The sequence below is a fragment of the Leptonotus elevatus genome, chromosome 1 (genome assembly GCF_054856555.1).
Source record: "Leptonotus elevatus isolate MCC_2025b chromosome 1, RoL_Lele_1.0, whole genome shotgun sequence".
Lineage (NCBI taxonomy): Eukaryota > Metazoa > Chordata > Actinopteri > Syngnathiformes > Syngnathidae > Leptonotus > Leptonotus elevatus.
In genome coordinates this window covers 14,883,593-14,899,906 of record NC_141239.1, presented here as the reverse complement: position 1 = coordinate 14,899,906, position 16,314 = coordinate 14,883,593, and the positions used below count along the sequence as shown (strand labels likewise).

The 16,314-nt window shown below is 39.0% G+C and overlaps 1 protein-coding gene across 7 annotated transcripts in view; it reads right to left on the bottom strand.

Annotated features, from left to right (window-relative positions):
- Positions 1-16,314, bottom strand: part of LOC147181003 (partitioning defective 3 homolog) — a 171,696-nt gene that overhangs the window by 35,977 nt on the left and 119,405 nt on the right. For 5 of the 7 annotated variants that reach the window (XM_086076408.1, XM_086076425.1, XM_086076417.1 and 2 more), the window contains exons 15-19: positions 15,139-15,292; positions 7,446-7,635; positions 6,497-6,651; positions 5,382-5,426; positions 632-862 (exon numbers count right to left, since the gene is read on the bottom strand). In XM_086076408.1, the coding sequence (XP_085932534.1) occupies positions 632-862; positions 5,382-5,426; positions 6,497-6,651; positions 7,446-7,635; positions 15,139-15,292 (775 nt within the window). The remainder of the gene's footprint in view (positions 1-631; positions 863-5,381; positions 5,427-6,496; positions 6,652-7,445; positions 7,636-15,138; positions 15,293-16,314) is intronic. The other 2 variants (XM_086076433.1, XM_086076449.1) reach the window with 2 other exon arrangements.

Here is a 16,314-nt window from a genome sequence, read left to right as displayed (position 1 = left end):
GACAGACAGACCTCAAATAAGTTGTGGTTAGAAAGTATCTGAGAAATACAGTGCAATGAATAACTTCAAGAAGTAGCTTGAAGCTGGGAAGTAACTTAGACTTAGAAGTAAATAAAGTATCTTGTAGCAGCGAGAAGCATCTATCAGGAGGTATGATAAGCTTGGGAATCAATCAAAAAGTAACCTGTAGCAGAAAGTAACTTTTAGCAGGATGTGATTCAAAATAGGGAAGTAACCTAAAATTAACTTGGAAGTAATATGAACCAAGGGGTAAGAAATAACCTACAAAGTCATCCTAAAGTAACTTGAGGTTAGAAAGTAACCAAGAAGTGCTCAATAAAAGTTGTGAACCACCGCATTACATGGTTGGTAGAGTGATGCTAATGAGGCTCAGAGCTAATGGCATTCCTTCTGACTCACAAACGCAACATAAACGGTTAGCTTACAGTTGTTAGCCAAGATGCTATCACGCTCATGCGTCACAATGCAAAATTTCAGGCACGAGCTGGCAATTTACGTGGTAACCGAGATCCTCGCCGGGGAACACTGACCAGCCCGCCGCCCGCTGTAGACGGCGCGAAAAGTGTGATTGGCAGCACAGAGACACATAGTTTCAAGACGGATGTCTTACGGGTCTCCATGCCCTCGTCTTCTTCCTCTGCGGCGGCCGGTCGGTCGTACGACTTGTCGATGGCGGCGCGGAAGCTCTCATTGCAGCCACGGCCCCGGATGATGCGAGGGCGAGGGCGATGGAAAGGAAGGTCGCCGTTGAGCGTCACTTCGGCAACGGCCGTCTGGAGACTCTCCAGAGAGCTGGACTTCTTCAAGCCCAATGACGGACCCACGTCCCTCGTGGACGAACCTGATTGGAACAAACAGAGGAAGGCCCATTAAATAGTACGCTTCTTTTCAATGTATTGGAATAGTTGCACTCTCTCAAGAATAGCCTTTTGTTTTTGTTTTTTTAAAGAAAACATGCTGCATTTTTTTCAGAAAAAAAATCCTGATAAAAATTGCCAAAATTGTCAATAATTGACACTTCCTTAATAAGTGAATATGCAAATGTTGGACCACAAATATGCAGAGGTCCAAATGTATTCATAAATGTAAATAATATGCCTTTAGTCTCGTAATACTTTATTTTAAGAAATGTTACCTTTCAAAGGAAATTAAACTTCCATATCATTACTTTTCTTGAAAAAAAGAAGGTTTATAATAAAAAAAAAGCCTATATGTATTCCTGCAAGATAAATTTTATTAATTAATTATTTTTTTTTAACTCATTCACTCCCAGCCATTTTCACAGAAACAATCCCCTTCACTCCCAGCTGGATTTTGACAGATTTTGCAAGGCCCACAGAATATTGAGTTCTATTGCTATAAAAAACATGGAACCGACCAACAGAAAGATTAAATCATCTTCTTTCATCTGAAAAAAATGAATTTCTATCTGTTTCAGTTTTGCAGCAATTAGCATTAGAATATAACTAAGTTTCATCATTATTCACAAATCTATTTAAAATTGTGAGTAATTGAAGTTTTTTTCAGCATTGCCCTGGTTCATCTCTTTTGTTCCGTTGCCACCTTCTGGCTGTATTTGTAATAACTACCATTTCTTCAACTGTTCTTTGCAGGTGAGAGGCTGCATCAAAGCCTACTGTATGCTCTCGCATAAAAAACGTATAAATATGTCTTTGGGACACTTAAAACATTTAGACATTTTGGGAGCAAATGAGTTAAAGACCACAAACAAGATTAAAAAAAAGTTAAAATAATCACTCATGAGGTGACTACTTTTCTTTTGAAACTTGAAATTTATTCTCGAAAGATTATAACTTTTTTTTAAATAATAAACCGAGTAAATTCAAGTTTTCTGGGATATATATATATATTATTTTTTTCCAGAGCAGCTGATTGTGTGCTTGTCTGAAATCAAGACAGCTTTTGCTCTACAGGCTGACAGGTGATTTAAATGCATTCCTGTGCGCTGAGTGAAACAGTCAAGAGCTGTTGAGCAATTACAACATTTAATGGATTTAATTGCTTGTCCGTCTCATTTAAAGTACTTAAAACCCTGCCACTTTTTAAAAATAATTTTCCGGTCTACCTTACATGCTTGTCATCAGCACCGAAATTCCATGTTCTCTATTTTTACTGACAATTATTAGTTGTAACCGGCAGAGTATAACTGAACTTTTGGTCATTTGTGACAAGTTGCCTGTAGATGATGAGGACAAGGTTAAGGACTTGAGCATTTGCCAATCACAGGATGCCTTGGTTGTTGTGTGTTAGGAAGTCATGCAAGTAGTGAAACCCACAACATAGAGAATCTCATATTGATTTTATGTGGAATCCCTACCAAACGCTGATTTTAAACAACTGTCTTGCTGGATGGGGTGATGATAACAACACTTTAGTAAAGTGTGTCGGCAACACTTACCGTATTTGTATTCAGTTCATAGCCATCTACTGAGTATGTCTGATTCATGACAAGACTAACTCAGCACAACTTTTATGTCCTTTGCCCTTAAGTCCACATCTGACTGAGCAGCGCAGGCTTGCGAGGGTGCGCGCACGTAACGAGTGCTGCTTTTTCGACAGGCTTCTTCAGTGTTGCAAAACATTGCAAAGACACTTGCCGCACGCCCTCAAACACTCGAGTCGAAGAAGTAGACATGTACTGCTAGCAGCCCTGATTTCTAGTCTGTTTCTGTCTTGTCGGTCCACCTTTGAGGTACTTTCTACTTTGACACGCATGACAGACGAGAAGCCAGCTGAAGGTCATCCATGCTCGGCGTCACGTCTTGTTTGGTCTGCGTCAAACAGAGCATGCATTATTTACGAGCGTGTGATTATTTTAAAGTCACCCCAGAGGAGATCTAAAATCTCATAAAGCAAGTTTGGGTTTCGTGCGGGAGGAAAAATTCTCAGCTGCTTTGAATAAATATGCACGAGAACTTTTATTGGCTACATTGTGGCTGTAATGATTTAAAAGGGGACAAATGATGGTAAATTGCCGTTTTTAATGTTTGCATACAAATTGTTGTGTCTGGAGTGTCTGCCAATTTAACAACCGTCTCAATATTTTATCTGCATATTTCTGAAAATGTGTTTGAGAGAGCCCTTCTAAAATTTACACCACTGTGATGTCACAATTTGGCCAATTAGCCAAAGAACCAATTCGACACAGCAGCCGAAACATGATCAAGCCTAATAAGCAGAACTGCATTAGAATTAGCTTTGAGAATTACATTATAATGTTTGGCAAAATTGACGATGTGGGCGTTGTGGGTGTTTGTGTTTAGCCCAAATTGTAATTCCAGGGGCTTGCTAATGAAATGCAGCATCCACCAATGCAATGGAATGTGCTTTATTTATTATTTTCTATAGAAGCAAGCAGACTGCCAAACAGCATCAGCCCACTGGCTGTCAATCAAATGAAGCCGGGTTCGCCATGGGCCCATTGCCTGAAACGGAACAGCCCCCTAAACCAAACCATTTTCACCACAAGAAATATGCTGTAAAACGTGATCTCTAACTCTTGAGCCTTGTGGTATGTTCACAAAAACATGGCACAGAAAAGTTATGAAACATCAGGGAACTGGGAATTGCGCGGAAATTGCAAAATATCTCCATTAAGATGAAAACATTCACATTTGTCATCTGCATAGTTTTACATTTCGCTTTTGGATTATCACGACTCCCGTTGTGGCACGTTAATGTGAGCGACGATAATTAGCGAGCGACTCCGCCACCATTAGGTCGCCAAAAAGAGTCCGGACTCGACAGTGATGGATGACTCGCTGTCAACGCGCCGCCTTAAACGAGGACGGAGCACACGCGCGATGTAATTAGCCACGGCGAGCTCATCTGCTGCCCAAAAAAAAAAAAAGATGAAATCTGCCTTCTTTAACGGTGACCTCAAAACTGAACATGAGCTATTGTGTCTGCTCAACAAGCGGGGAAGAATCAATGAGGTTCTTTTTCAAACACAACAATAATTGATGAATGTTCGCACTAAATTGGTAGAACATTGCATCTCATTATTTAGTGGAAACTGCATGATATGTCGCTTGTTGCAATCCCTGAACTCATTGAACTCAGGAAACCCCAAAAAACAAACAACCTTGACTGGCCAGAAAGTGGTGTCATTGGAAAAAAATTACAAAAACTTTAAATGTTTGGCGACTTAATATTCACTCGGGGATATTATTTTCATGAAAATAAGATGCTTTATATGCTGCTGGTTGCTATGGCTCACCAAACTCAGACAAAACCACCATTGGATTATCATGGTCAACCTTAACCATACTTTGATGTCATCATGGAAATATGAGGACAGTAATTTCTGGACTTTTTTTATTTTAATTCGACCCGGCGGCTATTACAAAGGTGCGGCTTATCCATCAGGCCCCGGGGACGACCCAGGACACGCTGGAGAGACCACGTCTCTCGGCTGGCCTGGGAACGCCTTGGGATCCCGTCGGAGGAGCTGGCTAAAGTGGCTGGGGAGAGGGAAGTCTGGGCTTCCCTGCTAAAGCTGCTGCCCCCGCGACCCGACCCCGGATAAGCGGAATTGAAGACGGAACGGAACGGAAAGTAGCGGGAACCCGGTGCGGTGACATTGAAACACCTGCGGCTTACAGACGGGTGCGGCTTATATGTGTAACAAACTCAAGTATTCCCCAAATTTAGCTAGCACGTCTTATAGTCAGGTGCGCCCTGTAGTCCAGAAATTATTGTAGTTAAGACAAAAACAAAAAAAGAAGAGAAAAACAAAACAACTATTGGACTGGCTGATGTTGACAATCATAATTTCATGATGTTACTGAAATATATTAATTTAGTCAAGAAAGCGTCTCAGGAAGATGCTCGATGATTGCCGTAATGAAGATATCATCGCCTCATAGATACAAGTAGCCAAGACAGTGCATGACATCAAAATGAAAATTACATGTTGATCTTAGTTTAATTAAAGTGAAATAATTAATGAAAACACTGCAATTCATTAAGCTCCCCCCTCTTTGTCTTTTGTCAGCTGCTCAATTCAAGGGGAAAGCAATCAATCACAAATGACGGCTCGTGCTCAGAGGAGATTAACAAAGGTGCACTGAGGAACTTTCAGAATAAAAGATGATATTTGGAGCGTCACGCAGCATATTAGGGCCATAGGTATATATTTATTTATTTTTAGAGGGGAGTTTTTTTCCTCGGAATATTATGCCCCCCCCCCCCTCTATAAATATATATATATATATATATATATATATATATATATATATATATACGTCACAAATGTGTTTTAATGTTGTAAATAAGCACTTCTTAAAGTGTCTGAGGCTACGTTAGCATGTAGCGCTCCCTCTCGCTACTAGCCTTACCTGTTCCAGCTTCAGGATGAGGGTTGAGGTTAATCTCGTCGGCTACTGTTAAAGAAGTGGAAGACGGGGAGGGTAAGGGGGCGGGCAGGGGGCAAAAGATTCGGGGCTTCAGTTAGTGCTCGTCTCATTCCTCATGCAACATCCCGCCACAGCAAACATCACAAACGTCAGCAAACGTTACGGACGGGACGCCATGCCAGAGTAGCGGGTGAGTGGAAGGATGGTTGGAGGGAGGGATTACGATGGATGGATGCAATTATTATTGTTATTGATGATGGTAGAGGAGGAAAAGCCATTTGGGAGGAGGCGTTTCAAGGTGAAAAGAGGTTGAGCAAACTCCAGATTTTGGGTCAAAAAAGAAGAGTTTGAAGAAGATGACACGCATGAGGTGTTACAAGAGTTTGGGGAAAAAAGCTAGCTTGATTCGGATTGGATCGAGCACTGATCATCTACAGCACTTTACAAAGAATGCTAACCCTTTTCAGTAGGGCTGGGCAACATTGGCCTACAAAGAATCTCATTTGGATTTTGAATCCCCCCCCATTAGCTGAAAAACGCAAATAGTAATTGACAGTACTCACACATCACAATTCAATTTCTGTTAAAAGTTTAATGTGTGGTCATCAACATGGCGCTCATACACCAAGTTGATGACCCCCAAGGACCACATGATTGGCCTATGGGCCTGTTTTAAAATGACCTCATGTGGTGGGACATTGTGATTTCCTAGGAATGTGGTAGAAGTGCCCATTTGAAAAACAAAAATCTACAAGAATACAATACTGCATATTGAAACATATCTATCAGTTTTCTTGTAAAATTATTGTTGAATTCTGCAAAACCATTACAGTTGATGCAATTATTTCATTCCCAGTTTGATACTATTTGTATATGCAGTAGCTGCCTTTCAGCAAGAGTTAAAGATCATTTTGCATAGATGTTTTAAAACACATAATAAAAGATAAAGACCAAATGGTTAAGTTGTCAACACTGACTGAGCTTTTGTAATCGAGTGCAGCTCTTCTTTGTTTGATTAATCGCCCAGCCCTACTTTCTTAACTTCTAAGCATGGCTAAAGCTAACTGTTAGCGTGTGTGAGTGTGAGGTGTAGCTACCAAGGTCCATGCTCTTGGACTTGCGCGTCTTGATGATCTCCAGCTGCGAGGCGTCGCCAAACTGTTTGGTGCGCTTCTCCGACATGCTCTGGCGGCCGAAACCTTCCCGCTGGAAGGCGGCATCGGCGGCGTTGCTCTCGTCCGCAATCTGCGAGCTGGGCAGCAAAAATAAACAAATGTTGATCACCAGGGCAAAGCAAACGCCCCAAAACCACGTTTGATTTTAAAAGGGACGGATTGTAAATGGGGTTTATATATATATATAAACAAAAAAGAAAAAAAGTGAAAAAGTTGTTTACTTTAGAAATAAAGTAACTAATGCTCATTTTTCAGATGTTATTGTTATAATTTAAAACAATAACTGTGTGATTGTTTATTTAACGAGCATTTTTGTATTTTAGTGATTTGAATTAAAATGCTGATTATAATAATCAAATAATTTATGCCTATTTTAAAATTGTCAAATTAATTAAATATTTAATACAACGAAATTAGTAATATTTTAAATTTTACTAAAATATTGTACTTCATGCTAAATTGTCAACTTAAAAACAAGAATTATTTTATTTGCACTATTTTGTATTTTTTGCTAAATTGTTATTTAAATACAAACATTAATGCTATTTTTTTTTAAAAAATAATAATTCATGCTCAATTTGCCCATAATTTACCAATGATTGAATACAACAAAATAAAATAAAATTTACCAGTATTTTTTTGTTTTTTTTATGCAAAATTGTTACTTGAAATACAATAAAAAAATTACAAATTCTATTTAGCTTTAATGTAATTATTATTTGTATTAATATTTTGCATTTTGTGTAAAATTGTAATAAAACATTTCATGCTCATGTCATGCTCAACTAACCTATTGTTCAACAACATTAATAAACATGAATGCAGGAAATATGACAAGACTGGCAATAATATAAATATCTTCCTTTGCCACCTGTCCTTGGGAGCGGGGATTTCTTGCGCCCAGGCCGGCGTCACATCGGCGCCGCAACCGCCGATATCGTCGTGGGAGCTGGTTGACGATTGGTCGGACAGGTGAGGAGGGAGGAGGGGCGGTCCGTCATCCTCGATGATGACCGTGTCGTCCTGAGGCATGTTGACGGTCGGAGAAAGCTGGTAGTTGCCTGAAGAGCAGACAGAGTTCAGCGTTAACATTTGGTCCAAATAAGAGGTATTACTCATTTTTGTTGCGGGCCACATCATATTTATGGTGTCCAGCCATAGCCAGTAAGTAAGTGTGGGTGAAAATGTTTTTCAATTTATTTTTAAAGGAAGGATTGGAAACCCCAAAAAATGCTTGCACAATTGCATATTGACACAAATGATTTGTTATTATATTCAATTATATTTTGCATTTTGGATCTGGCCCCCGAGCCTCGAGTTTGACACCTGTGGTCTAAATGGAGAGACAGTGCTGCTGATATGCTGTTTGCTTGCTAAACCTCACAGAACTCAGGAAGACAAAAAAAAAAAAGACACTGGACTGGGAAAGGTGTGGATGCTTTATGTTCATTTAGAACACTGAGAAGGGTGAGCAAGACAACATGATTCCTTACTGGAAGAATTCTCTTCATTTTCGATTCAATTAGTTTCACTCAATTATAATACGAAGGAAGCGATTCACACCAATTATGATCAAATGTGATTCTCTGCACTAAAGATGATTCGGTCTAATTACAATACCTTACAATTCAATTCAAATTAGAATACAATTCACTGTAATTACGATGCAATACAATAGTGCTAAAACGATTAACCTGATTACTCAGTAACTAATCGATTATTAAAAATAATAGTTTTGATAATCAATTTAGCGATTTTGGACCTTGTTATACTTGAATTGGTCCAAAAACAGTACATTTTTCTTTCGATTTCGGTCTTCCTCCACAAAAGCAATTTGGCTACTTTTGGGGGGGGGGTTTTGTGCCAAAGATATTTTGGTTTCTGGGTAATATTGGGCTGCTGAATACAAAAATGACATCAGTTTCTTTGAATAGGCTCTAGTTTTGAGATATTGATCTATTGGACAGTTAATTTATTGATAATTAATGTGCTTTGACAGTTTACAAAATGCACACAAATAATTGACAGATTAATCAATTAAAATAAAAGCTTGCAGCCCTAATTAAAATAAAATTACTATTTACTCAAATAACGATACAATGCGACTCACTCAAATTAGGATATTATTCAGACCAATTACAATCAAATATAATTCCCGATAGATACATTAAGATTGACTCTAATTCCAAAACAATTCACTCTGCCATGCGATATGACAGTCCAATCAGGTCAAAATATGCCTACTCAAATTACGAGACAATGTGATTCACTCCAATTAAGATGCAATACAATTCTGTCCGTCCCATTCAGTTCAATTCCGAAACGATTCACCTCAATATCGATACACTGACATTTACTCTACATTCTACTGTGATTCACAATCATTGTATGATAAAATACAATTACACTACACGACAATGTATTTAAATTGTGATACAATACGGTTTAATCCTGGTAGATTATTATTATTCATTCCAATTAGGGCATGATTCACTCCACTTCTGATTTAATTCATTTACGATACAATTCACAAAAAATCTGCTATAATTCACCCCAAAACTCTGCAGATACCAAGAGAATAGCTCCCACAAAAAAAGACCAGGAATAAAAAAACAAAAAAAAAAGCAGAGGGTGACGTTTTAAAGCAAATAACATATTGGGGATGGCGGGTAAAGGCAAGGCGATGTGATGCGGGCTAATCAGCTTAGAGAGTTTGTCATCGGGCACAGCGGCGTTCCGTTGTCACAACAGCGTGATTAATTCAAGCTGCGCCTCCGCCGCAAATGAAGATAAAAACTTCCCCGCCGACTGAGGCAGGAAAAGAAAATAAGTCTGCGCTCTCTCCCGCCGAAAAGCCGGCCTTAAAACCCCTCACTGATACACACAGTGCAATACTTTGTGGTTTATCTCCACTTGCAAATGAGATGTGTGGGGGGTTGCAGGGGGGCTTTAGGACCATGACGCCTCATGCACCAACCTCACGTTTGTTGTTTGTTCTAATACGGGTTTGGGGGATAATGACTGCTCGCTAAAAATATTTACGTAAAATTGGAAAATCGTACATTGATGAGGGGTTTTGTAACACATTGCTTCTTGTACCACATCATAAAGGAGTGAAATATATTTTCAAAATTTGTGCGTTAATTTTGAGTTAATTAATTTAAAGTTCCTTTAAAGCTGAGGTCTTTAGTTTTCACTCAACACCTCTGGGCTTTTGTTAATGTGTGATTTTGTCATCATCCACCACCACCCGCCTGTATTTTGCCATTTTGTTGTGTTTTGCCATGAGAGGGACGTTTGTGGGCGGAAAGTCTACGTTTACCCCTCCAGCCAATCACAGAGCAAGGGGCGTGTCGCGTAAGGCAGGCGCAATGTTGACGAGAAGAGTGGGGGTTGAGCCATGGGAGGAGTCAGTTTTGAATTGGTTTACAAACACAAACGGACAAAACTAAAGACACCACCTTTAACGTCACACTTTTTTTTTTTAAACGCTCGATTAACTCATTCACTGCCATCGATGGCTATAGACATAAAAAAATAATTTGAACTATTTATATTAGTTTACATTTTTTCCCACTTTTGTTAACAAAAGTATGAAAACCTAGAAAAAAAATATTGTACATTTAGAACAGATATAACATTTTTGATTAATCGTGAGTTAACTATTGAAGTCATGCGATTAATTACAATTACGCCCCACATTTTTTATTAATCTTTTCTTTTTCTTTTTTTAAAGATTTAAAAAAAAATGAGGTTTTCATACTCTTGTTAACAAAAGTGGAAAAAAATGTTAAACTAATAAAAATAGTTTAAAAGATTTTTGACGTTTATAGGCGTCAATGGCAGTGAATGAGTTTTAATGACCGCCCCTTACTTGGGGGAATTCCAGTCGCAACGCAGCAGACACATCCACATCAAAATTGAGCAGCAATAAATTTAAGAATAATGCATATATTTGTGGAGACAGGGGTCAAGTTGTATTTTACAATTTTAATAATGTGCGGAATTTCACAAGTTTTCACTCAAATATATATATTTTTTAACATATCAAATGTTTCTGCTACACTCACAACAATCTAGAAAGATAAATAAATACAGTGGATCTCCAGACTGCTTTTTTGTCCCCCAACCTTATTAAAATAAAAACTATAATTAATTAAAATGAGTTTTCCCTCCGTGTTTCGTGGAAAATGCATATTGAATGTTATCAGTGTTTTCTGAATAATTGTATTTGATTTTTTTCCAATATTTTTTATTTTCAATGCATCTGGCCCCTATCCTCCGTGAATAGCGTGCTTCCACTGTACTGTACATAGCAAATACAAAGTTAAATACAGTTGAGCCACAAACTGTGTTGCTCATCCGATTTCGTGTCCTGAGTCACAAGCAACACTTAAAGTTAGGCGTGCTAGATGGAGAACTTAACAACAAGCAGCAGTTGGGCAAATAGAGAGCAATTCATTACAAAACAGACTTCAAGCTCTTTATGGTCACTTGTGCTTTAAGTTTACTGGCAAGATTCATGCTAACAGAAAATGCAAAATGCCATATGACAAAGCTAGCATCAATATTGTGGTAGTTCTAGATGTTTAACAATTTGTATTTGAACTAGGGATGTATTGATAACGGCAATATCGTGATATCGCAATATTAAAACTGCCACAATATCGTCGTCGTCGTGTCATGATATTAAAAGCAGCACATCTGTATAAAAAAAAAAGGGAAAAAAAGTCTGGTTGATTTCCATTTGTGCAGTTCTAGCACCCTCTAGTGGCTATAGTTTTTAGTGCAGTTTAATTTGCACAGGGCATGTTTTGGCCTTTCTATGTTTAAAATCCACGCTAATGGTCAGATGAAGGGGAACGTAATATGCTTGTGAAGCGAGTGAATAAGTGTCTCAATATTAAGTGTTATTAGAGATTGTACGTTGTTTATATGCATTGCTGTTATGTACAAAGGAACAATTTTTTTTTTGTATACGTTTTTTTTTAACAATACTGGGACCTTTTTTTATATCGCCATCCTCACAATATCGTGATAATTATCATATCGTGACCTTCATATCGTGATAATATCACACCGTGATGTTTGGATATCGTTACATTCCTAATTTAAACATAAACAGTAGCAACTCATGCAGGCAAAGCATACAACAGCAATATTCATGGGCATATATTCTTTATCACCTACAAAGAACGACAGATATTGCAGCTTACGTGCAACCGTCTTCTTCTGTTTCATCAGGACACCAATGTGTAGTATGCCTGTATGTAATGTTCTGTCCCCTGGAAACTAAGTAGTAGCAGAAGACCCTGAATGTACAAAATCTTGACGTACAAATTGTTTAATTTATTACGTTACTGGTGTACAGTATGTTTAAAAAGAACAATAAAAACAAAAGTAGAGCATTTCCATTCATTTCAATGGGGAAAGGTAAATCAACTGTACTTCAGAATTGACGTCAAGTGTATGGCTCGGTTAAACTGCAAGACTAAATGTATTCAACAAGCTCCTTTCCAATTATGCAAAGAGCGGGAACACAACGAAGAGATGTCACTCTCACCTTTTTACGGCTCTATTCAGAGCATCCTGTCACCACCTCCTTTCCCTCCAGTGAAATGTCAGCTATTGTTCCTCAAAAAATATTATTCATCACCTCTCAGGTGCTGCTTTTGTTAGCATTTTTAAGAAACCTTAGCCATACAGTTGTCATCAGTCTACGGATTTTAAAAGGCAGTGTGAGCTGAAATGTGGCGTCAAAAGCATAACCACGACCATGTAAAAACAATAAAAAGTTTCATGCGGTGAAAGTGACACCACAAAGACCTGCAAAACGAGTGAAGATCCTGTAATGTGCATGCCAGGCCACTGTATGGCGACGTAAAGAAAACGTTTGCCGTTTTGTCTGCTCAAACCACTTTTTTAATACAGTCAAATATGAATGATTTTACGATTTATTGAATTTGTGTTTCTATTGAACATATCCGCGCTGATCCAAAACCTCAATTTTGAAAACTCATTAAAAAAATAAATAAAATAAAAGTATGATTCACTAAAATTATGATGCAATACATCCATCCATTTTCTTAACCGCTTGTCGTCACAAGGGTCGCTGGAGCCTATCCCAGTAGGCGGGGTGCACCCTGAAATGGTTGCCAGCCAATCACAGGGCACACAGAGACGAACAACCATCCACACTCACACCTATGGACAATTTGGAGTGTTCAATTAACCTGCCATGCATATCTTTGGAAGTTGGGAGAAAATCGGAGTACCCGGAGAAAACCCACGCAAGCACGGGGAGAAAATGCAAACTCCACCCAGGAAGGCCGAAGCCCGGACTCGATCTCACGTCCTCTGCACTGGGAGGCGGATGTGCTAACCTGTTCCCACCGTGCCACACCCGTGATGCAATACAATTCACTCCAATTAAAATACGATTCACTCAGCCACGATATGATATTATCAAGTCACCCTTTCGATGCTACTTACACCATGATGCGATTTACTCCAATTATGTGATTTCCTCCAGTTTACGGCATTTATGATGCTATTCGATTTATTCAAATTACCATGCGATACGCTTCAATACATTTTCAATGCGATTCACTCCAATTAAGATATGATTCAGTCCAATTACTAGGGGGTTAGAAAAAAATCGATTCGCAATACATCGCGATATTACAGCGCGCAATTCTCGAATCGATTCGATATGCGACTTTTTCACACATTTTTAAACATCGACTTTTTAATTAAAAATATTCAACAAAACGTCTTACTTAGGGTTAGAATTCACACATTAAGCATGGAAGAAAGTTGTATTAATGGAAAATTAAGCCTTAATATTTTATTTCAGCATATTAAGTGAAGGATGGTAAGTAGGGATAGATCGATTATCGGCCAGGCAATATTTCGGCATTTTGAAGCATAACGGTATCAGTATAGGTTTAAAAAACAAACAAATCTGATGGCCTATAAAAGATTAATTTAAAACCTCAGAAAACCATTTACTTAAAGCAACACTAAGGAACTTTCAGTATATGTTGATTATGGCGGCGCCATATGGACAAAAGTGGTAATATTATGTCTGAAGGAAGACCACATTTCCCATGAGGACAAGCCCATTACGTCATTTTTTAGCTCACGCCAGCGAGTGAAAGCTGGGCCAATGTTGATCCTTGACTGTCCTTTTATCTGGGTAGCTTCCCTTTTTCTTGTTTGTCTCCTCAGGCAAAACTTTTCAGTTGGTTTGCAGCTTCTGCCAGGAAAGCAGTAATCGTGCTTCAACATTTGCGGTACCTTCCGCAAACTTACTACTCAAAGAACTGTCGGCACTCAGTCACCATTTTTAGCTTTCCACAAAGGTGCACAGCATTACAAAGTTTAATGGGTTGCTTTTAACGTACAGGAAAAGTCCATTTAACGTTCTACTTTGTGTCACAGCTTTTGAGTCCAAGAAGAAACATTCTGCTTTTCCATCTCAAACGAGAATGAAACCTGACTTTGTAATTCCTTTTTAATGTTTTGGCGGCTTTGTCTTTGCTACAAAATGCTCTAGTCTTGAGGGGAAAAGCAATCCTGCCTCCATTTTCTCCTCTGACTTGGGAATATAAAAATGTCTTGGTAGCCTTATCAGGCGTCCAGGCCTTTCACGCCTGCTGTGGAGCCTTTTTTTTTTTTTTTTTTTGGGCTACTTGCAGTTTGAAGTGTGAACACTGGAAAAAAAGAAAAAGGTCTTAGAGCTGAAGGAGTGTGAAGACAGCGAGCAGCAGCCTGCAGCTTAAGACGTCTGGACTTTTACTTTGAAGGTCCAAAGGAGCCTACAGGTGATTTTATTCTTGTGAAGACACACATCTAGCTCCACCTTTATACGTGGTCTACGCTTGTTGCCATGGCGACAGTGAACCCAGCGGTCCCCATCTTGTCCTCTGGGCTCATTTGTCAAGCATGAGCTAACCTCACCTATTATCACTTTCTGTCAGCCGCAGCTGAAGATTTTGTTGTTGTTTACATTCACCGTGTGTCAAGTGACGGGCAATTTGCATGAAAACAGAATTGACATATTACGCGGATGAGCAGTCGCTAGGAGGGAAACAAAAACAAAGGTTGCCCTTTGACGTCTTTCATTGACAGTTTGCTCTGTTGATGCTTTTTTTTGTATTTTAATTTCATGGCACATGTTTGTCAGTGCGCCAAGCTTGACAGTGTGCATTTTCTGGCGTCCGTGTCCCAGGGTATCTTACGGAAGGATCTAGAGTGCACTTTTTGGCACCATGCGTAGTATTAAGGTACCAAAAAGATGGAGCCAGAAATATTGCGCTTTTTGCCATCTTCCAGATTATCTAACGGACAAAACTAGACAGAGTGCACTTGTTTTCAAGTGACTGGTGATAAAAAAATAAAAATGAAACAAACCCCAGTGAGTTGTATCTCATTCTAAGCACTCAAGGCTTTTCAACATCTGGTTAGTCAATATGACCACATATGATGAAGTAATGGCCCAGTAACTGCTTGAAAATGCCAGCTTTATTTGGTGGAAACACTGAGAAGAGCCAAGGTCTTACCAACTGTGCGTGGCATCAAGCCTTGTCGGGGCATCAGGTTGTCATCCAGATCCTCCAGAGCGCCGTAAAGGGAGTGGGAGATACGACGCTCGTGCTCGTCCAGAGACAAAGAATTGGTGCTCTGCTGAGGTCCCAGCGGACCACCTGGTGCCTCCTAGCAAACAAAACAAACACATTGTAGATTCCTCTTGTATTGTAAAGGGAGTCTATATCATTGTAACTTGAGGAAATGGCGGATCATAAATTGGAGCTGGATTGAATCATATTGCATTGCAAATAGAATGAATTGTATTATATAGAAAATTTGTGATGCACCGAATATTCGGCGTCTGTTCCACTGTACGTGGAAGCGTCTGTTTGAATTAAACAGCGGGGATGAGTGTCCGGTGGCCATGCTAAATACTTAAGCTAATGCTAGCACTATTGCTATCAACAGTTTTAAACACGGAAACACTTATCGCTATCTCCGGGTGGCGACACACCTGTACAGGACGCCGTGTGTGACTTTGCAGTCCGTTCCCGATTAGTTGGTGCGAACAAATGTATTTATTTATTTTCAAAGGTTGGTGAATATGTGAATGTCCCGATTTTAAGTGCGGCGCACCTTGTCCCGCTGCACGCATCCGTGCCCGCCTGTGCGAACTACATTGACTCTTAAGTGCAATCGCACCGCCAGAAAATGCTCACCCCTCGTTTGGTGTTTAATGTACCATTAGCCAACATGTCTGCGGTGTGGGCACATTTCAATTTATATTGTGCTTGGTTAAAATGCCAGTGCTAAATAAATATTTTATAATAATATTATAATTTTAATTAATTATAATAAATGCAATGATAGCAAAAATTGGCATCATTTTTTTCTGCGTTTCGGCCAAGCATTTTTCATATCCGGTTTCAGCCAACCATTTTCATTTCGGTGCATCCCTATCGAAAATAGACAATCGAAACGAATAAAATAGTATCGTAATTGGAGTAAATCGTATCACAAATGGAGTGAATTGTAGGTACAAGAAGTCGTAAATAGAGTAACTTATTTATCATAAATGGAGTTAATCCTATCAAGAGAAATGATTTGTGTCGTAAATGGAGGGAATTATATTGAATGCAGTGGACATATCAGTAAATTATATCATAAATGGAATGAATCGCATCGTAAATGGCGTAAATCTGATTGCA